The 19,347-nt window shown below is 40.4% G+C and overlaps 1 protein-coding gene across 5 annotated transcripts in view; it reads left to right on the plus strand.

The window, feature by feature from the left end:
* Nucleotides 1-13,417, plus strand: part of LOC126473763 (G-protein coupled receptor Mth2-like) — a 641,204-nt gene extending 627,787 nt beyond the window's left edge. For all 5 annotated transcript variants that reach the window (XM_050101033.1, XM_050101049.1, XM_050101059.1 and 2 more), the window contains 3 exons: nucleotides 4,558-4,745; nucleotides 7,060-7,222; nucleotides 11,255-13,417. In XM_050101033.1, coding sequence (XP_049956990.1) covers nucleotides 4,558-4,745; nucleotides 7,060-7,222; nucleotides 11,255-11,624 — 721 coding nt within the window. In that variant the 3' untranslated portion in view covers nucleotides 11,625-13,417. The remainder of the gene's footprint in view (nucleotides 1-4,557; nucleotides 4,746-7,059; nucleotides 7,223-11,254) is intronic.
* The last annotated feature ends 5,930 nt before the right edge of the window (nucleotides 13,418-19,347 follow it).

Consider the following 19,347-nt stretch of genomic DNA (forward strand, 5'->3'; position numbering starts at 1 on the left):
GAGACGTGTCGTCTTCAGCGATGAGAGTCGCTTCTGCCTTGGTGCCAATGATGGTCGTATGCGTGTTTGGCGCCGTGCAGGTGAGCGCCACAATCAGGACTGCATACGACCGAGGCACACAGGGCCAACACCCGGCATGATGGTGTGGGGAGCGATCTCCTACACTGGCCGTACACCACTGGTGATCGTCGAGGGGACACTGAATAGTGCACGGTACATCCAAACCGTCATCGAACCCATCGTTCTACCATTCCTAGACCGGCAAGGGAACTTGCTGTTCCAACAGGACAATGCACGTCTGCATGTATCCCGTGCCACCCAACGTGCTCTAGAAGGTGTAAGTCAACTACCCTGGCCAGCAAGATCTCCGGATCTGTCCCCCATTGAGCATGTTTGGGACTGGATGAAGCGTCGTCTCACGCGGTCTGCACGTCCGGCACGAACGCTGGTCCAACTGAGGCGCCAGGTGGAAATGGCATGGCAAGCCGTTCCACAGGACTACATCCAGCATCTCTACGATCGTCTCCATGGGAGAATAGCAGCCTGCATTGCTGCGAAAGGTGGATATACACTGTACTAGTGCCGACATTGTGCATGCTCTGTTGCCTGTGTCTATGTGCCTGTGGTTCTGTCAGTGTGATCATGTGATGTATCTGACCCCAGGAATGTGTCAATAAAGTTTCCCCTTCCTGGGACAATGAATTCACGGTGTTCTTATTTCAATTTCCAGGAGTGTAGGTAGATTAAAAGGAGAAATGAAGACTTATACAAAAATACAGAAAAGATCACAGATACAATGAGGAAGAGACGGCTAAAATTTTATGGACATTTAAAAAGAGTGGAAGAAACAATTACAAAGAAAATTTTTAATTACATTAGTAAGCTGAAAAAAACTGTAGGATGGATAGAAGCAGTAAAGAAAGATGCCAACAAAATAGGTGTTACAGAAGAAATAATACGTGACAGGAATCACTTCAGGCTACTGATAGAAAATGCAAACTATGAAGAAGATGAGCCAAAACCTGGACCCAAGTGAGTGTGGACAGATAAGCAGAGACGAGCAGTTGGCGAGAAAATGAAGAAGTACTGGGAAGAATGGAAGAAAAAGAAACACCATAAGTCTTAAGTTGTATGCGGTCCATAGCTGCCAAATTCATACATACAAATAAAATAAAATGGGTTGTGTGTGTGTGTTTTAGGATGCTATGTTATAGCTTTATGTGTGCCTAAATATAATTCACCATTCCATTGAGCTGTGAGTGAGTGATTGGCTGTCCAGTTTTTTTAATATAAAAATCGGGTTTACTTATGACATCTTGGATTGTCGGGTGTTCTGCCGGATATCAGCGTCGTACTTGCACGATATTTCGGTCACATAGCTCGTAACCTTCATCAGGTGCGACCTGAGACTGCTCCTTGAGTGGACCTGGTCCAGTATTTATGCCTATTGCCTTCCCCCTCCACCAACGGCTGCAGGCGCTTCCTATGTGGTCCGCGCCCATTCCCTGCGACCTGCTGGAGCGTTGCTGCTCCATTTTCCGTTCGCTGCGGTTCTAGGTGTTCCCTCTGCGGTCCGCACCCACCAAACCTGCTCCTAGGGGTTTCATCTACGGTCTGGGGTACCAAGCATTCCCCCCGCTGTCCGCGCCCGCTTACCACGACCTGTTGGAGCATTGCCGCTCCGTTTTTCGTCCGCTGCGGCTCTGGATGTTCCCTCTGCGGTCCGCGCCCACCAGTCCCACTTCTGGGTGTTCCATCTTCGGTCTGGTGCGCCTGGCAGTCCGTCAGGGGCTCGTTTTCCATCTCCATGTCTCTGGTTCTTCTGTTTGTGTAGTGTTGCAGCTGGCCCCGTTGCTCCTTTAACAATTCCAGAGTCGGATCCCAGGCTCTGCTTAGCTGGTACCCTGTGTCACGGTTCATAAGATTGTCAGCCATTTTAATTTCTATCTATTCTCTTATAACACTGTCCCAAAATCTGGGTGTTTGTGCTAGAATCTTGGTATCCTCATACTTCATGGCATGATCTAGTTCTAGACAGTGTTCAGCAATGGCTGACTTAGTCACCTGTCTTAATCTAGTATGCCTCTGATGTTCTTTGCACCTGATCTCCACAGTTCTTGTCGTCTGGCCAATGTAGGACATGCCACATTGACAAGGTATATTGTAAATCCCTGGTTTTTGTAACCCCAGGTCGTCTTTGACACTCCCCAGCAGTCCCCCGATCTTGTTGGATGGACAGAAAACACACTTGATATTGTGTTTACGGAGGATCCTACTGATTCTGGCAGAAATAGAGCCAGCATAGGGCAGATATGCCACCTTCTTTGCTTCATCTTGGTCTTCTTCAGGAACCTGTGGTATAGTGGCTGGTTGGAATGCCCTCTCAATTTGTCTGTCCGTGTATCCATTCTTGGAGAAAACTGTTTTGAGACGTTCTATCTCTATGGGTAGATTCTCTTGGTCTGACAGGGCACGTGCTCTGTGGACCAAAGTCTTCAGAACCCCATTCTTCTGTGCAGGGTGGTGACAGCTGCTGGCCTGCAGATATAAATCAGTGTGTGTTGGTTTTCGGTACACACTGTGGCCAATTGATCCATCTGCTTTCCTCTGGACTAGTACATCCAGAAATGGCAGCTGGCCATTCTTCTCCAGTTCCATGGTGAACTTGATATTAGGGTGGCATGAGTTAAGATCTTCAAGAAACTCATTGAGCCTGTCCATCCCATGTGGCCAGATCATGAAGGTGTCATCCACATACCTAAAGAAGCATGTGGGTTTCAATGTGGCTGGTTTCTGTACAGGAAATACATGGATGTCAGTGTATGACTGAACAGATCCAACAGAGCACCGTCAAATTTCTCTGCAATCAGTTCTAGTGAGCCCTTCAGTGGGACCCTGGTGAACAGCGATACCACATCAAAACTGAAGGACTCACTAGAACTGATTGCAGAGAAATTTGACGGTGCTCTGTTGGACCTGTTCAGTCATACACTGACATCCACGTATTTCCTGTACAGAAACCAGCCACATTGAAACCCACATGCTTCTTTAGGTATGTGGATGACACCATCATGATCTGGCCACATGGGATGGACAGGCTCAATGAGTTTCTTGAAGATCTTAACTCATGCCACCCTAATATCAAGTTCACCATGGAACTGGAGAAGAATGGCCAGCTGCCATTTCTGGATGTACTAGTCCAGAGGAAAGCAGATGGATCAATTGGCCACAGTGTGTACCGAAAACCAACACACACTGATTTATATCTGCAGGCCAGCAGCTGTCACCACCCTGCACAGAAGAATGGGGTTCTGAAGACTTTGGTCCACAGAGCACGTGCCCTGTCAGACCAAGAGAATCTACCCATAGAGATAGAACGTCTCAAAACAGTTTTCTCCAAGAATGGATACACGGACAGACAAATTGAGAGGGCATTCCAACCAGCCACTATACCACAGGTTCCTGAAGAAGACCAAGATGAAGCAAAGAAGGTGGCATATCTGCCCTATGCTGGCTCTATTTCTGCCAGAATCAGTAGGATCCTCCGTAAACACAATATCAAGTGTGTTTTCTGTCCATCCAACAAGATCGGGGGACTGCTGGGGAGTGTCAAAGACGACCTGGGGTTACAAAAACCAGGGATTTACAATATACCTTGTCAATGTGGCATGTCCTACATTGGCCAGACGACAAGAACTGTGGAGATCAGGTGCAAAGAACATCAGAGGCACACTAGATTAAGACAGGTGACTAAGTCAGCCATTGCTGAACACTGTCTAGAACTAGATCATGCCATGAAGTATGAGGATACCAAGATTCTAGCACAAACACCCAGATTTTGGGACAGTGTTATAAGAGAATAGATAGAAATTAAAATGGCTGACAATCTTATGAACCGTGACACAGGGTACCAGCTAAGCAGAGCCTGGGATCCGACTCTGGAATTGTTAAAGGAGCAATGGGGCCAGCTGCAACACTACACAAACAGAAGAACCAGAGACATGGAGATGGAAAACGAGCCCCTGACGGACTGCCAGGCGCACCAGACCGAAGATGGAACACCCAGAAGTGGGACTGGTGGGCGCGGACCGCAGAGGGAACATCCAGAGCCGCAGCGGACGAAAAACGGAGCGGCAATGCTCCAACAGGTCGTGGTAAGCGGGCGCGGACAGCGGGGGGAATGCTTGGTACCCCAGACCGTAGATGAAACCCCTAGGAGCAGGTTTGGTGGGCGCGGACCGCAGAGGAAACACCTAGAACCGCAGCGAACAGAAAATGGAGCAGCAACGCTCCAGCAGGTCGCAGGGAATGGGCGCGGACCACATAGGAAGCGCCTGCAGCCGTTGGTGGAGGGGGAAGGCAATAGGCATAAATACTGGACCAGGTCCACTCAAGGAGCAGTCTCAGGTCGCACCTGATGAAGGTTACGAGCTACGTGACCGAAATATCGTGCAAGTACGACGCTGATATCCGGCAGAACACCCGACAACCCAAGATGTCATTAGATCGCTGGGAAAGCCTGAAGGTTTTACTTATGTTTCTGTTCCTTTTTTGCAGTGGATTCCGATCATTGCGTGGGACAGCCAGAGAAAGGGAGCACAAGAAATTCATCATCTACTCTATATACTCATGGGGCTGCCCTCTAATTTTGCTAAGTGTGACACTTGTTATGCAGTTCCACAATGACATTCCTGATGGTTTACTGAGACCACAGTTTGGTGTGAAGAAATGTTGGTTTCCTGATGGTAGGTATTACTACTGTTTCATCAGATATGCAGAATATTCAGTCTGGTTGTCTGAGTCAAGCAAAATGAAGTTATGAAAAATACATTAGCTGATATCAGGGTAATTTAATGAACAACAATCATCTAGAGGGAATATTAATTCTCAACAATTTGAGCACCATTTACTTTTTTGCATGAAAACTGATTAAATATGCACTCAAGATGATAATGTGTACCATTTTCGCTGGGGACTGATAGACTGGTAATGAAAGAACTGTTTTGCGGGTTGGTCATGAAGAAAGCAGCCATACTTGAAAGATATAAAAATTTAGTTGGCTTAACTACAAATTACAATGTTATGATAAAATTAAAACACCACTTTTTCACAAAATACATACTGAATTTTTCTAATGGGCACAAGGGACTCTTATACTGGGTCAGTTTATCACTAAGAGAAAGTGTAGCCATCATCAGAGGAGCTCTGAAATTGTTTGAAGAAACATCAGTCAGTATTCTTCGTGATCAAGATCATTAGTACAACTTCATAATGGGAGAGAAGATTGTCAGTGAAGCAGCAGAATGTGTCAGTACATCACACAATGCTTATTTTAAGTGATTACTTGTCTTTCCTTACAAGGACCTCCCACAAAAGCAATCATAGTAACATACATACCAGCAAGTAATGGAGAGCCATGCTGTAGAAATTATCTTCAAGGAGTGTTACCATGCCGAAGGCAGCACAGTCATTCAATAAACAGCCAATTTAATAGTAATTTGCATGCTCATTGTAGTTTTAGTGATGAAAATGAAGTTAATAATGCTGTTTTCATCCCCATAAGCATTCATGTATTGTGATTAATCATGTGAAAAATGTCTTGAAGAGAAAGGATTGAAGTGAAAATTCTCATAATATGCTATCATTATTCAGGTATCTGATGTATTGTTACAAAAGAATATTAAATTTTAATCAAATCACAATCAGTCTTAATATACAACTACCAAGATGTGCAGTACGAATTCAAGGTTCAATCCACAAATTGACACTCGAATTGTAAGATAATACATCATGAGACACCACTATCATAGGAGTTTCCGATATTCTGAAAAATCTGGAGAAAAAGTATTCACAGATTGAATCTGCTTGATGCAATGGACAGGAAGAACACATGACATGATCTGGGTGTCACAACAAGAGGAATTCTAAGAACTATTCATCCTTCAACTCCCTAAATGTCTATAAAAGTTGTTAGGAAATACTAGGTTCTCTTATGCAGAAAAACTGTTCATAAAACTAAGTGGCAAAAGTCGGAGATGAGTAAACATGCAAGCTGTGTGCCAGAAGCCAATACAGAAACAGTAAAAACAGTGTTTTATAGCAAAATGTATTTTAAAAGCAAGTGAAACTACAGTTGTAGTATAATGAATACTGGCAGATAGTAAACATTTCTGATAACTTGCACATTATATTTAATTGTTTCTCATAAATGAAACACAGCTTATTTCTTCCTTTCAGTTGTATGGTCATTTATAACATGAACAATGCAATGAAAACGTATCAGATGCCAAAATATTTTAGAGAGGGGACTTTTGAGATGTTGAATAATTGTTATTACATTTCTAGCTGATAAAAAATGATTAATATTCGTCTCATAAATATAAGTGGGCTACTGTACCACTATAGTCCCTAATAACATATATATTTTCATTCACCATTAAGCAATTTCCATAATTTTCTTGTATTAAAAAAATGGAAACATTGGACTTTAGAACATTGTAAGTGTTGTGGCCAAATACATGACATGTACCCCTCACCAGTTTACAAATTTATTGGCACTAAAAATAATAACTCCATTTGTGAGGATTCCAAGGGGACACAACGTAAATATTTTCATGTGTGAACTTTCACTCATTTGGCGGATTGAATAAAAACTGCGCTGGAAACAGTTTTGCAATGAACGAGAGCTGCTTGGAATTAGATGTGAGTTAAGTCCTATAAGTGGAGTAATAACTTCTGTGGGAAGAGATTTATCAGCCTGGTGGACAATGGAACAAATGGCTTAAACGTTAAATTACCATTTACATCTGGCTACCTCTGCCATAACTGATGATCATGTGAGGAAACATAATCACCTAGTTTAGGTCATCCCTCATCGTATGTACTACATAATAATTTGGGAATAATTTGTTATAATTAACACATCAAGTCTTGCCTATTTTCATTTGGGATTTAATGTATTACACATTCATTTTTCAACCATTGTAACTGTTTGATAATAGCAGTGTTCAACAACTTGACCTAGTGAATGAACTGTTAAACGTTTGTTTCAATTTGCAGACATTACAATCCTGGCATACTTTTATGGACCTGTTGGGGTGCTGGTTCTGTGTAACATTATCTTGTTCATTTTAACTGCCATCAGAATTGCACAGCTCAAAAGAGAAACAGCTATGCTGAAAGGCACTGATTCAAGACGACATGATGATGACAACAGACAGAGGTGGGTGTAATTATATTTCTTCAGTAGTGTTAAGTCAATAAGCATAAAAGATTAAGAGAAAAATGTATTTTATTTACCAGTGTTAAAATAAATGTCAGCCTAAAGAAGAAATTATTGTAGAGCATGTAGTGTCAAAAGGTTAAGATGTGGTGTCTTTATTCAGAAGGTAATGGTATTAAGTGAGAATGTGGGTAGAGACTAAAAGAGAGGACAGATGGACAGACATTCACAGTTAAGGAGAAACTTAACATTTTATGAGCACCTTTAAAGATGAAGTAAATACTCCAGAATTTGAACCAAGAACAACTGCCAACATGAGTAACTTACAAACAGATATCCTTGGTACAGCAAATCAGTTTAAATCACTTAATAAAGGCAAGGCTTCTGGTCCTGATGGTTTACCAGCCAGAAGAGTATGCTAATACAATAGCTCCACATTTAGCAATCACCAAATAGGATCAATGGGGGACATTAAAAAAGTTCATAGAAGGGCAGCTCATTTTGTGCTATCACGAATTTGATGGTACGTAATTGGCGTGGCAATCATTAAAACAAAGGCAAGATCTTCTCATGAAATTTCAATCACAAACTTTCTCCTCAGAGCTTGAAAATATTTTGTTGGTGCCCAACTACATGAGGAGGAATGATCATCATAATAAAATAAGAGAAATCAGAGATCACGTAGAAAGATTTAAGTGTTCATTTTTTCTACGCTCTTTTCAAGACTGGAACAGTAAAGAAATAGCTTGAACGTGATTCGATGAACCCTCTGCCAGCACTTAATTGTGAATTGCAGAGTAATCATGCAGATGTAGAGGTGCAATCAGCACCTCGTAATCAATGTTATGGAATGTTATATGCACCACAGAAAGTAGTTTGTCACAAAAATCCCCCAATAATCTTTACCCATAATGCATCTTTCAAGAAGGAACAGTACCGTCAATCATACACCATACAACTATGAACTGTGCTATCACAGAACCATTTTAATATGCGTGTGTGTGCCTCACCTGTATATAAGCCTGAAATGAGGCTAGAAACAAGAGCAATCAAGTTCAATAAGAGCATTACCCCATGACAATTATGATGAATGATTTGAATGTCATTTGTGTTGCACTCATATGTATTTGGTGGGGAACAAAAGCTTGGAGATTGATTCGTGGGCACTGGTGTTTAGTTTGCATATCTCACATCAGTCTACAGACACAGGACAACTATATAACTGCAAGCAGCATGCAATGATAAATGAGTCTTCTATAAATAAAGAATTTAATACCAAATGCTTCCCCATCTGCAACATCAAGTTCAGGGGCAAAAGACTACATTACAGTGCACAATCCTTCGCCATATGCACAATGCCCCATACAGAGAAAATTACTTGTTAAAGAGGAAGGCCACAGAACAGATGAATTTTTGCAGCCTATACAGTAAATATTCAAGTATAATATTTGCCTAGATGAGAATTTGTGGAAGAGACAATACTGTTAACAAGATATTGTACAATCATCATAAAACACACGTAAATAAAGAGCAGATCTAAACCCACAAATGTTGCTAACCCAACCCGTCCATCTCAGTAGCTGCAGGGTCAATGAGGCTGAATGCCAACCAGATTTAATTCCTGGCCGGATCAGAGATTTTCTCTGTCCTCATCATTATTCATTGTTAGAGAGAGAGAGAGAGAGAGAGAGAGAGAGAGAGAGAGAGAGAGAGAGAGAACCAAGCTAACAAATTCATAAGCCCATATTGTGCTGTAAAAGCACGTTGTCAAATCATCATCTTCTTCTTCTTCTTCCTTATCTTTCCCCGTTTCTCTGTGAAGTTGGCATTGTTACATGGATTGTGGCAATGTTAATGACAGTGGCTGAATGCTCTTCCTGATGCCATCACTTCCCCCCAGGGCAGAATCTGTGTACCTCAACTCTCGGCATCTACACTCCTGGAAATTGAAATAAGAACACTGTGAATTCATTGTCCCAGGAAGGGGAAACTTTATTGACACATTCCTGGGGTCAGATACATCACATGATCACACTGACAGAACCACAGGCACATAGACACAGGCAACAGAGCATGCACAATGTCGGCACTAGTACAGTGTATATCCACCTTTCGCAGCAATGCAGGCTGCTATTCTCCCATGGAGACGATCGTAGAGATGCTGGATGTAGTCCTGTGGAACGGCTTGCCATGCCATTTCCACCTGGCGCCTCAGTTGGACCAGCGTTCGTGCTGGACGTGCAGACCGCGTGAGACGACGCTTCATCCAGTCCCAAACATGCTCAATGGGGGACAGATCCGGAGATCTTGCTGGCCAGGGTAGTTGACTTACACCTTCTAGAGCACGTTGGGTGGCACGGGATACATGCGGACGTGCATTGTCCTGTTGGAACAGCAAGTTCCCTTGCCGGTCTAGGAATGGTAGAGCGATGGGTTCGATGACGGTTTGGATGTACCGTGCACTATTCAGTGTCCCCTCGACGATCACCAGTGGTGTACGGCCAGTGTAGGAGATCGCTCCCCACACCATGATGCCGGGTGTTGGCCCTGTGTGCCTCGGTCGTATGCAGTCCTGATTGTGGCGCTCACCTGCACGGCGCCAAACACGCATACGACCATCATTGGCACCAAGGCAGAAGCGACTCTCATCGCTGAAGACGACACGTCTCCATTCGTCCCTCCATTCACGCCTGTCGCGACACCACTGGAGGCGGGCTGCACGATGTTGGGGCGTGAGCGGAAGACGGCCTAACGGTGTGCGGGACCGTAGCCCAGCTTCATGAAGACGGTTGCAAATGGTCCTCGCTGATACCCCAGGAGCAACAGTGTCCCTAATTTGCTGGGAAGTGGCGGTGCGGTCCCCTACGGCACTGCGTAGGATCCTACGGTCTTGGCGTGCATCCGTGCGTCGCTGTGGTCCGGTCCCAGGTCGACGGGCATGTGCACCTTCCGCTGACCACTGGCGACAACATCGATGTACTGTGGAGACCTCACGCCCCACGTGTTGAGCAATTCGGCGGTACGTCCACCCGGCCTCCCGCATGCCCACTATACGCCCTCGCTCAAAGTCCGTCAACTGCACATACGGTTCACGTCCACGCTGTCGCGGCATGCTACCAGTGTTAAAGACTGCGATGGAGCTCCGTATGCCACGGCAAACTGGCTGACACTGACGGCGGCGGTGCACAAATGCTGCGCAGCTAGCGCCATTCGACGGCCAACACCGCGGATCCTGGTGTGTCCGCTGTGCCGTGCGTGTGATCATTGCTTGTACAGCCCTCTCGCAGTGTCCGGAGCAAGTATGGTGGGTCTGACACACTGGTGTCAATGTGTTCTTTTTTCCATTTCCAGGAGTGTAGAATAAGCTCATTTGCAAGTGTGGAAATGGTTTCTAAATGTCTGAGAAGCTCATATATGAAGTGGAGCATCGGAACCACCCTGGTATGTACCTTGCTAGATGTGAGAAACTCCCTAAAAGTCTCATCCAGGCTGGCCAGCTCACCCGCCTCATTTTTAATCCATGAGGTGGATTCAATATGGTGCAGACTCATCTCCCTGAGTGCCAGAAGCGATGCATCAGTAGGCATGGCTATCTGGGTAGGTCTAAAGGAACATTGTCAGATATCTTTTATAAGACATTTTATAATGTTTCTGATGGCGTAATGGGGTACTTTTATCAAACCTTTTATAAAAATTAGTGTGGTCTAGATTTGATAAAAGATTTCTCAAAGATCTTTGACAGTGTAATATGTGCTTTAGTAAACAAAAATGGATGAATTAATTTGTTTACAATGTATGTAAACAAAACCTAAAGTGTGTGTACTAAAATAATAATCAGGAGAAAGGAACTTGGTTCAAAAGTTGTTATTACGTGTTCACTACTATCATCCATCAATGTAATTATATTTATTGTCAAGACTAATGTTTCATTAAACTGTGTTCTGTTAAAGCAATTAAACAGAGGACTTCTTTACACTGTAAATGATTTTTATTTATTGTAATAAGACTGAACTTCATGTGCTTCTTCCCCAGGTTTAATTTGTACCTGAAGCTTTTCCTCGTCATGGGTGTGAATTGGTCAATGGAAGTAATATCAGGGTTGGTTGGTGGACCTGATTATGTGTGGTATGTAACTGACATCTGCAACACACTGCAGGGTGTGCTCATATTCGTTATATTCGTCTGGAAAGACCGTATTCGTCGTATGCTTATGGAAAAATTCTGTCCAAAGAGGGCTTCAACTAAACTCAGCAAGTCAACTGTGGTGACCTACTCAACAAGAGCCAGCCCATCTCGCTTGTCACATGGAGTACTAAACAATAAAGTTACAGACAACAGCAATGGAGATGTTGTAAAAATCACAGCTGTTACACCCATCTCCGATGACAGTGATGTGCCCTGAAAGTAAAAGGCTGAATAAATAATTGCAGTGGTGCCTATATTTGCAATTCTGGGATTTTTGCAATGATGAAATGTTGCTTCTGACAGGTTCTTGTAAGAAAGGCGACTGTGAAAAAGTGGAGAAACTAATTCTCTAAGTAAGGAAAAACAAACTGTTGGTCAATAAAAGAATCCATGCATAAATTGTGAAACATTCCTCACAAATGTTAATTTTTTGTTTCAACAATAATTGTACAAATTGAAATCACTAAATGAAAATTTATTAATCCTAAAACACTTTAAATCTTGCTTAAGGGTTGAAATTAATTTTATTTTCTTTTGAATACGAAGGGAGTACAGCAAGTTATAACTCCCTCTACAGGGAAATTCATTCATTCATTGTAAATCCAAGTAGATTATTAATTATTCCTCCCTTCATGTGGAGGAAAATATGTAAGGACTCGACTATCAGTTACTATCACTACAGTGTTTGCGATAATATTGGGATTATGACCTGTCTGCATTTGTAGAGAAACAAAATAAACATTCTTGTATTTATGTGTATGCAGTTGTAAACAGGAACACTGACTTATTTACATGTGTTAATGTTTATGAAGCATCTATTGTGCACCATTTGTGTATTCATCACCGCTGATAATTTGCGACGATCATTCAACAGTCAAATCTATTTTCCTAATACACTGCATTATTCAAAGATAAAACATAGAAGTAAAAGATGTATGCTAATGCTGACAAATGCTATACAAAATCCCTTTACAAACCAAGCAGGTGCATGTAATGTACAAATTAATTATGCTTAAGGTGATATGTGTGTGTGTAACAAAGTATCTTTTACATATGTATTTTATGAAGCAGAGTACTTGCGTCTAACGGTAATTCACAGGGCTTTTCAGCAGCATTTCATTTTTGTGATATTTATTCACATGTCATGCTAAAGTGTATTTAGTTCAGCAAAGAAAGGTACAACAACAGCTATCAGCAGTCACAAGCGAATGAGAAAAAGCAGTTACAAATGCTGGACTTATAAATTGAAAAACAACAAAGTTTATGATACGTAGAGCTAAATGCAAACTATTTTAAGAGAAATATAATTCAGAAATGTAACTGGCAAAAAGTCACATAGTGAAAAATATTAATGTATATATGACACTGCAGTTGTGTGTATGTATGCAGTCTGGCAAGCTGCTTGTATTTTACCACTATTACAGCTTGTTGATCAACATTCATTGTCAGCAATCATCTAAGATGACACTTTTACCAGCTAATCAATGTAATTCTGTGCTTGTTTAGTAAGTTAAAAACTGTCATTTCAGTGTAATAAAAATTTGGGTACAAGCTACCAATTTCTTTCTGTTCTAAACAAAGTGTCATTCCAACATGACATTATTGTTTTTGAAATACTAGTCAGTGAAACTGTTCCTTATTTTGCAAAACATTTTAAAGGCATAGAAGGCATGAGTTTTTAATTTAGAAATATTGATGAAAATACAAGTTTATGGCATGTGTAGGTACAGTTACCTAAGACAATATAAGGAACTTATTTGTGTGTGTGTTAGAGAGAGAGAGAGAGGGAGAGAGAGAGAGAGAGAGAGAGAGAGATCTCTGATTTTTATTTATAGAGTTGAATATGTTCATCTTTGAACTGCCAGTATTTTAAGTTATTTACAAGATACATTAAAGCAATTGATCATATTATTATGAAATAATTAAACAAGCACATCTAAATAAAGTGTACAACTTTTATTCTATTATAGTTTTTGTATAAAGGTAAAAAATAATAAATTTCTAAATTTATTTTTTTATGTTTTTCCACAAATGACTGTTGCTGGGCCCCCATGGATACAAAAATACTTATGCTTTTGCAGAACTGGATAAAAATGTTCTAAAATTGTGGTGATAGTACTTCACTGAGATAAGATTACTTCAGATGTTCTAAAAAAGAATTTATATATATTAGTAGTCTTTCTGTCTCATTCACATGTTAAATTGTATATGGCACAATACCTCTAATATTTCATTACTGGTTCAAAAAGATTTGTTTGCAAATGACGTTATTTAATTGTGTGGTTCGTATTCTTAATTTTTTTGTCTACAGAGATGCAAAGTGTACATAATTAGTTGTTGCAGTATTCAATATCTCAATAAATGAGGAGCATAACAGTACAAATTAGAGTCAATTATCACAGCGAATCTTTTAAAATAATGAACTATGTTTAAAGTGAAGCTTATGTCTGGCAGGACTGGTAGTTTCAAGAACTTTAGGCTTTGTTTACAATAAGACGGAGCTGAAACCAAATGTCGCAGCTGATTTTGCTGCACATGTAGCCTACTTTTCCAACTGCTTTTAGAAAGAGTTTCACTGCTAATATTCACATATGCCATATCTCATTCCAATTAGAAGGAGCATAGTTGCTTCAGCAGATAAATTCAAATGTTAACTGGACAGTAAAATTATACAGTATATAGAGTACGGAGGCAACTTTTCATTCAAACTGGGAAGGTATACTTTTTCCCTTGTTCACTATAAACACACTTGAATTGCATCCCTACTCTGTTCCTCCATAGTAATTTTTTGTGCCTTATTTATTAGTGAACATGTGTCTATGTACATGTGACCTCTCAATATACTCCCTCTGCCCTCCCCCCTCCCTCCAGCAGACAACACACCCCTGCCATCTGCTTGGCAATGTCACCAGAAACCATTATTTGGGGATACCACACATCTACTTGTGGACAGCAGCCTGCAGTTATTTGATGTTGCTGAACTCTTACCTCACAGCACATCCTTCATGTTATCAAATAAAACATAATCAGCTGGAACAAGACCTGGTGAGCATGGTGAATGTGGCACAACAATGAACCCTGGTGATGTCAACTTTGCAGTTGTGGCATTGCTGATGTTGGGTCGTGCTGGAGTAACACTCCTTTCAATCACTTTCCCAATCATCTTTGTTAAATTCTGCATCAAAAGTCGTGCACCTATTGGCTATAATCAATTGAGACACAACCTCAATGTTCTGTGGAGACTTCGATGTTGACCAACGACCAATACTCACCTTCTTGCATGCAGATTCCCTTCTACTAGTGAACCCAGCGATCTAGTTGTAAATAATCATTTGTGCAGGAATTCTTGACCATACACCACAGTTAAACATAACAGTTTTGACTCCTCCTTCCACAAAAACCATGCTGTCCATCTTTTCCCAAAATAGTCACTTTCTATCTTGTCCGTAGCTGCCTCTAACAACAAACAAGCACTGTCCTTTCACTATACACACTGTTAACAACTGGCATTTAGCATCCACAAGGTGTACTATAATCAGTCCATGGTGTACTATAATCAGTCTGTTGTCCTACAAGAGGTGGTATCTGTAGTTTGAGTGGTGTCTATAAAACAATGCAATTGTAAATCACTTCCCAGTGACCCCTCATAATTTGGTCTTTGCTTTTTCTGACACACTTTTGATAATGCTACTACATCCCATTTGAAGTTATTTAATTTTTTTTCCCAACTTGACTCCCCTGTTTCAAGATCCTTGAATCCTATAATTAACATCAGCTCACAAACTAGATGAACTGTAATGTGTTACTACTTCATAACTCACCTTGCTTAATGGATTTGGTGCTTTTCAGCTTGCTCCTGTACTGCAGTATTAACTGAGGGCTTAATAGACAGAAATTTTTCTCAAATAATATCACAGTCATTGTAACTAAATACAAGGTCTGTACAAAAAATTCCGGAACTTTGTCCACGAAATTTTTCTATGCTTACCTTTTCTTGTTGTGCGTGGTATCCTTCAAAATACTCTGCTCCATAATTGACACACTGCTCCCGACACTGTTCTCGCTTCTGGAAGTAATCTTGGTATGCCTCTTTTAGGATCGCATGAAGTGCCCTCTATGAATTTTCTTTTATCTCATCTAGTGTTGGAAACCTTTGTATTTTTAAAGTGGTTTTCAACTTTGGAAGTAAAAAAAGTCCACGTGGGCCACACCTGGAAAGTACGGAGGATGAGGCAGACAGTGATTTCGTTTTTTGTGCAATAGTGATGCACCAACAGGGATGAAAGTGCAGTGCATTATCATTATGCAAGAGCCATGAATTGTCACACCACATTTCGGAAGTTTCCTTCTCACATTTTCTCACAGGTGTCGCAACATGTTGCTATAGTACCATCAATTATCAGTTTATCCCTGTGACATGGATTACTGATAAACTAATCCTTGAAACTCAAAGAAAACTATCAGCATGACTCTGACCTGATCTGACAAGTTTTCTTTGGTATTGGGGAACCTTTCCCAACCCATTGTGAAGATTGAACCTTGGTCTCAACATCATAAATCATAGACCCATGTCTTATCACCAGTTATGATTCTCTCAAGGAACATCTTGTTCTTACATGCGCGATCCAAAAGCTCTTCACAGATTGCGAGTCAAAGGTTTTTCTGGTCTTGACTCATGAGCCATGGGACGAACTTGGCAGCAATGTGATGCATTCCAAGATGCTGCATTAGGATTTATGACAAGATCCAACCAAAATTTTACACTCTTCTGCAATCTCTCAACCAGTCAGTCATCAATTGGCTTGCAAAATTTAATTTATGTTCCTGACATGAGTGCCATTGGTACACATCGGCCGTCCTCAATGAGGGTCGTCTAATTTCTGCCTGACCATTTTTAAACCGTAGGAACCATTTGTAATTTTTTGATCAAATAAAGCATCTAATTTTGAACATCATTTCTGAAAACTTTGTAGATTTTTGAACAGTGATCTGTCCTTCCACTCCTTCCTTCTCAGAAGTATTCATGGCAACAACCTTTGTCCAGTACTTCCACATTTATCCATCCATCCAATCTCTCACATGGTTTAAAGTATACAAAGTAACCTTTTGTAATAGTTCCTAGCTACCTACAATATTTCCATACCCAAAAAGCCCAAACTATGGAGCCTAACTCTTTCTGCAGTCAATAGTGGATCTATCATTTAGGTCATGTAACCGTTCTGTTTTGAAAACTATTTTTTTAATTTTTTCCATCCGAACCCAAGTGAAATGAACAGATTATGTTTGCCATAACTTTCCTCTATTATTTAACACATTTTTCCCTCAATCCAGCTTTTACCACAATTAAAGTTTTATCTAGTACCACTCCAAATTTTAACTTATTGTTGTTCAGTAAACTATTCCAGTGAACTCTGCACTACTATTAGACATCATTACCACTACAAATGCTCCAATTGCATACATATTTAGCAGCTATTTTTTCTAAAATTGCACCACCCCAACAGCTAATAGCCATATTACAAGATGAAATATTTTCATATGAAGTTTCCTTGTGTGATATGTATTTGTAGAACTATAAAACATAGGTTCAAAATATCGTTAACAAGACAGATCATCTATCTACTTCAAAAGAAGCAAAGCTTATCCATCTCAGACACTTATTCTAAATAGGATTTTTCAAGACATCCACCACATCAGCAACAACAAAATTTATACAGAAAACGTAACTGTGATTTGGAATTTGTGTAGGTGAAAGGATAAGCCTTCTGCAAGGTGGAAAGCGATTGTATATTCAACTTTTGGAGGAAATGATGTTCTCTTTTTGATCATGAAATTTTTTGTTGAGTTTGTTCCTGCATTTTCACCAGCTTGATAAAAGCTACACGCAACATAGTCCCACAACACTGGTCTATAAAACAACCCAACAATGCAGTCACATGCCTAGACAAATTTTATTGAATATAAAATGAGACTGCAAATACATGACTAAGTTACACAGATATACCAAATATTTGACCACGGAACTTTCACAAAATAATAATGATGATGATATTTGGTTTGTGGGGTGCTCAACTGTGCGACCATCAACACCCTTACAAAGTCCCAATTTTTACACGGTCCAATCTAACCACTGACATGAATGATGATGATGATATGATGAGGACAACACAAACGCCCAGTCTCTGGGCAGAAAAAAATCCCCAATTCAGCCAGGAATCTAACCCGGGACCCCGTGATCCAGAGGCAGCAACACTAGTCACTAGACCATGAGCTGCGGACTTTGAAAAATGAGTATACATAGCCACATAAACCAGAATATTGTTAACCATGCAACTCTTAATTAACTGAACACACTTGGTCAATTTGATACAGAAAATATGTAATGTGTCTTAATATGAAGACATTATTCTCTCAACTCTGCATAGAGAAAATAGGATTATAGTGTAGGTTGTGATGGACTGCTAACTGGAAACAACCACCACATAAACAGGTATCACAGGACTGGTGAGTTTTATCAGATGTCCATGTGTGGCTAACAAATAGCCATTATGACAAATTTCAGTTGATGCACAGACAAAATCAAGCATGCAACACCTGTCACATGCTACATCTAAGTTCACAACCAACCACCGCATTACATTACTACATGAACAGCCATTACTTTCAGGTTTATCATCATATTGTAAAAGAGAGTGTAGATTCCTCTCCTCTTGTCTTACATCTGTCAATTGATAGTTACAAACCAAATTTGGTCACAATACTGAACTCTGTTCTGAGTTTCAGAAATAAAATTGCTCATGTGTACCATCATATGGATAGTGTATTTTCACTTTCCTCTTTTTTTGGGACAGTTTCGTACTAAGAACAATGGGAATTACCAAAGTTTTTAAAAAAACAAAGATTATTGATGCGGTTATGAGCGTAATAACTACCACTGCATAATATCAGTTTTCTGCTGCAAAAGGAACTTACTTTATTTTAGCCAAAGTGCCTCAAAAATTTACCTGCAGGAATCATGATAAGCAAGAAAAATCTGACTTGTCATATGTACAGCAAAACAGTGAGAGTTCTCCCAGTGTAGCGCTAACAAAATTATTTCCATTCCCAGAAAACTACAGTTAACTACTGACAACCATACACAAGCCTTCTCAGCATTCTTGAATACAAGATCCTGAGTGTACACAGGACACTATGAAAGTTTCACAATGTGAAGCTCTAACTGAACAAGTCACATTTGTTTCTGTGCACATTTAGTGTTGTCCATGCATGTACAGTAGTGACAAATTCAAATTTCTCCTGTTAGTTTTGCTACAGATGTTTATCAGTCAGTATTAACAAATGTTACAGTGGAATAAGAGTGTGACAAGGCATTTTCCTATATACACTGTCAAGAGATGATATGGATCTTTGGTTTGAAGAATGAAATTAGGGTGTACTGCAAATCTTCATTAACACCCTTTCTAAATTGTTGAGCACATTACTTGTAGCTTCAGCCAACATTATCTGTAGTGATGGGAACAAGTAAACTGAAACAACTGATTCAGTCAGTTGTTGGAAAACAATAGACTATCTCAGTTGCAGTTCTACGTATCGGTTGAAATATGTATTTGTTCTTTCAACTGAAATCCTCTTTAATGTTTTGGTTGGCTGAATTATCCATACATTCTTCTAAATGAAACCAGTCTGTAGTACTTTCATTAGTTGAACTATAGTAGTAGTGCACAGCAGGGGTACACCAATGTTTAAACAAAAATTACACATGTTCATTTCCTTACATGCTAAATAGACTAGTTCTTCTTTTCAACATTTAAAACATTAATATATTACTGTGGATCAAGCAGTTCCAGATGCAAGTCACATGTAACTTAGCTACGAAGCTAAGCATAAAAGTTCCCTTAAGCGCACATGAAGAAGAAAGGAACATTAGCAAGTTTTAGTCG

This window comes from Schistocerca serialis, chromosome 1 (assembly GCF_023864345.2).
Source record: "Schistocerca serialis cubense isolate TAMUIC-IGC-003099 chromosome 1, iqSchSeri2.2, whole genome shotgun sequence".
Classification (NCBI taxonomy): Eukaryota; Metazoa; Arthropoda; class Insecta; order Orthoptera; family Acrididae; genus Schistocerca; species Schistocerca serialis.